General features: G+C 42.5%; 2 protein-coding genes across 3 annotated transcripts; both read left to right on the top strand.

Annotated features, from left to right (window-relative positions):
- The first annotated feature begins 604 nt into the window (after nucleotides 1-604).
- Nucleotides 605-4322, top strand: LOC112295337 (uncharacterized). Its single transcript, XM_024546770.3, has 2 exons — nucleotides 605-3029; nucleotides 3419-4322. The coding sequence occupies exons 1-2, from the start codon at nucleotides 1327-1329 to the stop codon at nucleotides 3903-3905; spliced, it is 2190 nt and encodes a 729-aa protein (XP_024402538.1). The 5' UTR covers nucleotides 605-1326; the 3' UTR covers nucleotides 3906-4322.
- A 1466-nt stretch (nucleotides 4323-5788) lies between these two features.
- LOC112295338 (chlorophyll a-b binding protein, chloroplastic) lies at nucleotides 5789-7554 on the top strand. 2 transcript variants are annotated; one of them, XM_024546772.3, is made up of 3 exons: nucleotides 5789-5993; nucleotides 6325-7002; nucleotides 7297-7554. In XM_024546772.3, exons 1-2 carry the CDS (start codon nucleotides 5848-5850, stop codon nucleotides 6974-6976), a joined length of 798 nt encoding a protein of 265 aa, XP_024402540.1. In that variant the 5' UTR covers nucleotides 5789-5847; the 3' UTR covers nucleotides 6977-7002; nucleotides 7297-7554. The 2 variants fall into 2 exon arrangements, with proteins under 2 accessions (XP_024402540.1, XP_024402539.1); XM_024546771.3 differs by lacking the exon at nucleotides 7297-7554 and having other exon boundaries at nucleotides 6325-7098.
- Nucleotides 7555-8552: the final 998 nt, after the last annotated feature.

Raw genomic sequence — 8552 nt, 5'->3', positions numbered from 1 at the left:
ACAATTTTATTCGACAGTGGAAAACAAAGGATATCTTTACCAGCTAATAGTGAAAAGCCAAATCCAGGATGAGTACAAATCAATAAAACCGTGAAATCCATTGTCACCGACAGAATCGATACAAAACAACGAATTTTATCACGTTGAGAATGGATGCCACGTGGGAAAAACCTTCGTATCCAATCACATTACATTGTGCTCCAAGAAAATAAATTAACCCACTAAAAAATTCACGAAGAAATAAAAGAGGAGAACAAAACAAAAGAAAAAGAAGGCATCGAAAAAGAGAAATAGTGGAAGAAGTTCGAAGAAAAACCCGAGAGAGAAACACAGTAAAAGAAATGAGGAGATATAAAGATAATCGGGGCCAAGGAAAAGAAACGAGGAGAAGGTAAAAGAAATGAAAAAGAAAAGCGAAACCGAACTGAGTGTGAAAACGGCAAAGAAAGGAAAGAGGAGAGAAAGTGAGGTTGCTGAAAAAGGCAACGGAACCTCGCGTGTGCCAACAACCTCATTCATTCACTTCCTCATCCATCACCCAAAAGACATCCATGAACACATTCATCCATTAGAGGATGATATCCTAGAGGAGGATCCTGCGCTCGCAGAGTCACGGCACTGACGGCACTCACTCACCGCAAGCGAGAGCGCCGTCGGCAAGCCACGACGGATAGGAGGAAGAAGAAGATGAAGTTGGCAGAGATAGAGATCGAGAGAGAGAGAGAGAAAAGAAAAGAGAAAAGGGAGCGAGGAAGAATCGAGCGAGCGAGAGAGAGAGAGAGAAAAAAGAGGAGCGAGGAAGGACTGAGCGAGCGAGAGAGAGAAAAACGGGGAGTGAGGAAGGATCGATCGAGCGAGCGAGCGAGAGAGCCAAGTCCATGGGTGGCAGGATTCTCTCGCGCTCGACTCTCGAGTAGTAGTCGTTGTTGTTGTTAATGTTGGTAGAGGAGGAGGAGGAGGTGGAGGAGAATAATAGTAATAATAATCTTGAGTAAGTCCGGACCAATTCTCTTCCCTTCCCTTTCTCTTCCCTCTGGCTGACTTTGAACAGCTGGTGCAAATGGCTGGCTCCTCCTCCTGTTTCGCATGATGCTGCAAGGTTGTCGTCGTCGTCTTCGTCTTGCCCTCGTGGGGAAGCTTTCGTGGATTGAGATCATGGGCCTACTAATAAGGGTGTTGCGTACTGACTTCGTCCTTGGGATTTCAGCAGGGGAATGCGATTGATATAAGTTGATATGCCGTTGTGTTTATTTGTAGTGCTCTAGCGCACTGCGGTTGCACGTGTTGGGTGATTCTTCTTGTGCACAGTTTTTTGTGTCTGTAGCAATGACAGTTAGTAATGGAAGTCCGGAGGCGAATAATGGTTCTGTTGCTCCCTCGAGCCCGAGGTCTGACGGCGAGTGGGGACGAGTTGGTGAGGATGAGACTAACAGAGAGTCGAGGCATAATGTGGAGAATCGCTTGAAATCAGGGCAGGATAAGAAAGTTGAATTAGAAAGCAATGAAGAGGTGGAGAACCAAGACGAGGTTGAAATAGAGAATGCACCACCGCATCTGATCAGGGGTTTGCCTAGTGGTAGCCCGAAGCAGAGCTTGGAGTTCAAGAGTGGTGGTGTAGAGCCCACTGTTCATAGTAGATCGCGGCTTCGGTCATGGTCCTTTGGAAATGTGCTGGATGGTTTCAGACTTGACAAAGAGGACGATTCCATGCAGAATTCCAGTTTTCCAAACCCTAGTGCGTTTAATCCTAGTCCGTCTCCAAGTAGGAAACCTAGAAATGGCGAAGTGGAGAGTAATACTAGCTCCCCGTCAAGGCTCGAGTCGCCGTTGTCTAAGGGGTTACCGCTAAGGCAAGGATCTCCCATGCCACATAGGTCACCGCTAAGGCAAGGATCTCCCATGCCACATGGGTCTCCGCTAAGGCAAGGATCTCCTATGCCACAAGGGTCTCCGCTACGTCAAGGATCCCCAATCATGAAGAAAATACTGACTCCATCGATATCTTTCGCCCGAATTGAGGGAGAGAAGGAGGAGAAGTCGAGAATGGTTTCCTCAATGGAGGAGCTGGAATTGAAGGATGGCATCAAGCTTCCTCTGATAGGAGAGGTGCGGTGGGAAGACCTCAAGCGGCATGCAATGGTATGGCTGAGGAATCCAAAGAATCTAGTGTTGCTCGTTTGGATAATTGCTGTAGCTGTGTCGGGGGCCATCTTGTTCATGGTCATGGTGGGGATGCTGAATGCAGTACTTCCGAAGAAGAGCGATCGTGACCTTTGGTTTGAGATTTCGAATCAGATTCTGAATGCGCTCTTTACCCTCATGGCGCTCTACAATCATCCCATCAGGATTCTTCATTTGATCTATTTGATTCGATACAACCCTACTGACATCATCAGGCTTCGGCGAAATTACTGCAAGAATGGACTTCGGAAACCACATGAATGGGCTCACATCTTGGTGGTAGTGCTTCTTCTGCATTTGAATTGCATTGCTCAGTATTGTCTTTGTGGTCTTAACTGGGGTTATCGGCGAGCAAACCGCCCTCCAATCGGTGTAGCCGTCACCCTTCTTTTATCCTTCGGGGCAGCTGCAGCAGCTGGAATCTACAACTCATTGAGTCCGTTGGGAAGGGATTATTTCGTAGGAGTTGATGAAGAGGTTGCACCCGACGAGGTTGATCTCATTTCAGACAAAATGGAGAGGGCCGAGTGTACAGGGCACTCGTCCTCAATCCATCCAACTTTGTTCAAGCTGCACAACCCTAGATACAAACTATTAGAGAAGAGCAAGTCTTTTGCATCTCGAGAAGGAAAGCCTGTATTAAATCCAGAATGGGAAGGTGGCGTGTTCGACTGTTACGATGAGCCCACCATTAGCATCCTAGCAATTCTTTGCTCTCCTTGTGTAATGGGGTTTAATTACGAGAGGCTTGGGTTTGGTAACCGCTATGTGCATATTGTAACTTTCTTCCTCCTGCTAGGTGCGCCGTATATGGTTTTCAATCTCGCGGCAATCAATATCGACAACTCGTACGTTTTCTTATCCATGCTGCATGGAGTGCGTTTCGAGTCCAAGCAATTTATGTCAAAGTCACCTTGATTGACTTGCCATCAGTTTTGGATTTTTTGGCATCAAATAGAATTTCAAATTTGGGTTTTGAAAAAGAACAGATTACGAATCGTCTGTCTGTTTGTTTGTTTGTTTGTTTGTTTTGTTTTTCTTTTTTAATATAGTTTGATCGATTGATTGAATCAATTTAAAAATCTCTCTCCAGTACATTGGATATTGTTGAGCAGTTGATTTCCAATAATCTGATGTCAGTGTAGAACCTTTGCTTTCTTAAAATTTTCTGCAAATACATTTCTCATGCTTACTTGTTTAGGTCATGTACTAACACGTGTCTTGTTGGTGCGTGTAGGTACGTGAGAACTTCCTTGGGAGTAACTGGCATTGTGCTCTGTGCGTTCAGCTTGCTCTATGGGGGCTTCTGGCGGATAAGAATTCGAGAAAGATACAATTTGCCTTCCTACACATGGTGTTGCAACAAACCTAAGGCGAGCGACTGCTTTTTGTGGCTCTTCTGTTGCTTCTGCTCTCTCTGTCAAGAGGTTCGCACAGCAGAGGCTTATGATGTTCGCAATGATAAATTCTTTTCTAGGTCTTTGGCTAAGCCACAGACCCCAGGAAGCTCACCTGACCATGAAATTCAAGACAACAGGATGCCAGTCCCAGCGTCCCTCATACGACCTCTTCCAAGCTTCCCAATGGTGACAATTAAAGACCAGAATTTATCTCCAGGTGAGGAAAGTGTTAGACAAATGCGAGACGGGCCTATTAATTCAACTGTGTTGTCCCCCCCATCTCGTCAATCTATCGATCGCATGCCGGATCGTCAAAACACGTGACACATCTTAAGCTTGACAAGAGCAGGCTTGACGAACATATGTAACTAATGTGAGGCGATTCCACTTTGACATGAGAATTTGGACTGAGGGAGGAATTATAGACCACTTGCATGAAAAGGGTCCCTCCATGCTCTTCACATGTACATTAAACTTTCTTTTAGGTTCAAGGGTTTGGATCCAGAGCTTTACATGGAGAGCATACAGCAGATGCTGCGTTGAACACACGTAAGAATAAGAGAGTTATTGACAACTTAGTTTGTGGGGATCTGAGGTTAAAGAGGTGATTAACCTAGCTCCTGTGCTACCACTCCCATCAAAGAAAAGGTGTGAGCCCTAGAGTAGATCAATTGTAACGGTGCCAGACTGCATCTCTTATTTGTAAACATCCAAGAATCATTCCACTTGGATCATTTTCCATTAGTATCTAGATAGGAGTTTAGATTTTTACACATATGAATGCTTGTGTGCAATTATTGAGTGTAAGTATGTATCAGTTCAAGGTAGAGTGTATTTGAACTAAGAGGTTTTCAGTAAGTACAATTCAATAAAATCAAAGCATTTTTAGATGAATATTTAAGCTTAAGAAATATGAAATAAACTTGCAAAAGCTACATCTCTTCAAAATACAACCCAATCCACATTTTGCATATGATTTGATATCATGAAAGCATTGAGCAGAGCAGATGGTGTTAGAGTTCTTGAAAGTCATGATTTAGAATCTTTGAAGCCATGAAATACATTTACTTACATATAAAATATAAACAGTCAATCTGATTAGACTAAACATGATATAAATTGAAAATTATAAGAAAAATAAATGAGAGATATTTTCACTTTGTGGAAAGTTTGTTTTAATTTTGAACTTTTTTACTTAAAACAAAGAGTTCCAGTTCGATACATTTTATTTTAGCACTTCTTTTTTCACATCCCTTTAAAGTAAAAACTAAAAAATACTTTTTCTTTTTCTTTAAATTAAAATTTTAATAACATACATCAAAACAAAATGGTTGAAATTTGGGAAAGAAAACAAAATATCTGTTGCATATATATATATATATATATATACACACACATGAACATCACTCAACATTCACTTCAATTGTTTTTATTTACTTTCAACAAAGTACAAATATAATGGTACACACTACTCTACACTAATGTTCCTTAAAACATACAAACAAACAAAAAAACACACAAGAAAAAACACAAGAAATCCTAATGTAACATAAAATAACTTTTCACTGAAAGACCCAGCAACAACTTCTACACTTAATAACCAAAAGAGTATCACAACATCAAAATCAGCAAAAAACATGTTAATAAAATGCTTCAGTGACGAATAATTGTCCTTCAATAGTTCGAAAACTATCATTCAACACAAAACTACCATTCTCAAAAGAATCACATAACAAGATCACACCAATTCCACCTTCAACAAGGAGTAGAATCCTCTTATGGGTTAGCAGTGCTTTCATATTCCACCATCTAATTTATCATCACACAACATAAAAAAGCTAGTTAATTAAGTAAAAACTAAAGCTTTGAATGTGTGGTGACGATGTGTAGGTGTTGAGCTTGAGGCCGTGACGAGGCCGCGAGCGTGACGAAGGTGACGCGAGCGAGGCGCGAGTCGCAGCTCGCATTCCGTGGTGCCGCTCGGGTGCAGATAGAACTAGCAGAGGAGGAATCCGCGCCAGCCAGTAGCAGTGGAGCTTGGGACGGAGACCCAATCCTCTCGATATCCGCACCGGAGCATCTCCTCCAATGGACTCCACCTGCCACTTGGGCCTCCTCGTGACCACAATCTGTCTCCAGCTTCTCCTCGCAGCTTCCAATAGTATAAACTATCTCTACGTTGCCACGGTTTCTTCACAGTAGCCTTCTGTCTTTCTTCCACAGCGTACCAGTTTTGCCTTGTGTTTTATCGCTCGGCTTCGTTACCATGGCCGCCGCTACCGCCATGCACTCCACCGCCTTGGCTGGGCAGAGCCTGCTCAAGCCCGTCAACGAGCTCTCCCGCAAGGTGGGCAATGTTGAGGCCCGTATCTCCATGAGGAAGACTGCCAGCAAGTCCTCCGACAGCATCTGGTACGCTCCTTGACCACCTATGTTACTGGTAAACCAATACACACACACTATGTACTTCGATTGCTTGTGTTCTTGTCTGTACCATTCCATCTCCAGTGGTGGTTTTGCTTTGTTATGCCATCTGAGTATGCAGGCTGAGTGAATCTAGTGATTCAGACTCAATGAGTGAGCTGAAACCCTCAACATTAATGTCTATTTAGTGGATAGCCTATGGATAATAATGTAGATAACTTCTCGGAACAGGGTTGGCGAGTGGGGTTCTTATATTTCATATCAGCACCAGCAATGCACGTCACATGCTTTACAATTGACATGTATTCTTATTGTGTAGGTACGGTGCTGACCGACCCAAGTACTTGGGCCCCTTCTCTGGTGAGACCCCCTCATACCTCAACGGTGAGTTTGCTGGTGACTACGGATGGGACACTGCTGGACTCTCCTCCGACCCCGAGACCTTCGCCAGGAACAGGGAGCTCGAGGTGATCCACGCCCGGTGGGCCATGCTCGGAGCTTTGGGGTGCGTTACCCCTGAGCTTTTGGCCAAGAACGGTGTGAAGTTCGGTGAGGCCGTGTGGTTCAAGGCCGGAGCCCAGATCTTCAGCGAGGGAGGTCTCGACTACTTGGGTAACCCCAGCCTTGTGCACGCTCAGAGCATCTTGGCCATCTGGGCTTCCCAGGTTATCCTTATGGGAGCCGTTGAGGGTTACCGTGTCGCCGGTGGACCTTTGGGTGATGTGACCGACCCCATCTACCCCGGAGGCTCCTTCGACCCCCTGGGTTTGGCTGACGACCCCGACACCTTCGCTGAGTTGAAGGTGAAGGAGATCAAGAATGGCCGCCTCGCCATGTTCTCCATGTTCGGTTTCTTCGTGCAGGCCATCGTCACCGGGAAGGGTCCCTTGGAGAACTTGAACGACCACTTGGCTGACCCCGTCGCCAACAACGCCTGGGCCTACGCCACCAACTTCACCCCCGGAAACTAGACTATGATTAGCTGACATTGCCGAAGGTAAAGCCACTTGGGTTGTAACATAGAGAACCAGGGATGACCTTATTTCATGGTTGAGCCTCTGCTGCGCTGAAATAATATTGGAAATTTCTTGCACATTGTTATATCATCTGTCTGCCGTGATATTCTCGTATTGGATGTCTGAAAGGAGTAAAACCTATGTAATGTCTATATAGATATACGAATGTCTGGAAACGATGTCAACAGCCTCCCTGTCGATGTCCTGATAACTTAGATTATTAACACTTATCGAATTAAAATTAAATTTGGAAGGTTTTTGTCTCCTCTCCTCAGTTGCCGGCGAAATGGAGTTTGGTCACAGTGGAGAGAATTCTCGCAGCCTTCTCAACAGAATGTTGATCTCAGATTCGCGACATTGACTCATACCTTCCCAAATCCAATCTCTAAACAACCACGTGGGATTAATCTAAGACGAGTAGTGAAGATTGTGTGCGCTAAATAAACTTCGTTTATATCCCGGTGTCAGTAAACAAGTTCAGTTGTACTATTTCTGCAAAAATGTTAATATATATACTCTCTGTCAACCATGAACTTACTGCCCAATAAATATTTGTGCTGAAAACATATCTCTATGGCAACTTTTATAGCGATATAGACACTGTCACAGACGTTGTCATACAAGTACAACTCTATACATATATGTATGTAAACATGTGTACATGTGTGTGTATATGTCACATAACGCCATGTCAGAATTTTATTATTTGCGAGTCATTGTATTCTAGACAGAAGTATCATCTTGCCCGCAATGTGCTCGCATATTTCTTATTAACTGTTTTACATTCAGAATGAAAGTATGCCTAACCTAATGACTTCCATATGTGCCCTTACTTTTGAGCAGTGTTAACATTTGTGGAGGTTGTAATACACAATCAACAATGTCATGCATGATACATTGGGTGAGCATTGTTTGTTGCTTTCGGTACAAAGTGTTATAGATCAAATGTAATTTTAGGTGATAATTTTGATGGATTGATATTTTCGGTTGCAATTTAAAGTGTTGTTAGATGAATATGGCTTAATAATGTTCTAAGTATCATATTCTAATATATGTTCAAGTTTGCAAAATTCTTTTCAATGGTGAAATCGTTTTTCAAGAATGTTTACAAGTTGAAATTATTCTAGAACTCAATGAACAATCAATGTTTCATACTTCATTAGTAAAGTCAATTAATAAGAATAACTTGAAGCTAAGCTACAAATAAATAATTTTTTTGTTTCTAAATCTTACTGGACAATACTTAGAATTTGAAAAAAAAGAAGACGGTTCAAGACTTCATATTGTAGTACTAAAATAAACATTCACATCATTACTTAAATTTTGGCCACCCTATTTATTTTATTTTATTTTATTTTATTTTAGGAAATACAAATAAAATATTTTGTAAGAACAAAAATTCTATATTGTATAAATAATGGTTGTGTGCATTTCATTGATGTGTGATTCTTACATCAAATTGACAATTAAGACACTTGAATAATGTTAACGACTTTTGAAGTCCTCATTGAATAGTTTGTAAGAAAATATT

This window comes from Physcomitrium patens, chromosome 18 (assembly GCF_059467195.1).
Source record: "Physcomitrium patens ecotype Gransden chromosome 18, ASM5946719v1, whole genome shotgun sequence".
Taxonomy (NCBI): domain Eukaryota; kingdom Viridiplantae; phylum Streptophyta; class Bryopsida; order Funariales; family Funariaceae; genus Physcomitrium; species Physcomitrium patens.
This window is presented reverse-complemented; position numbering and strand designations above follow the sequence as displayed.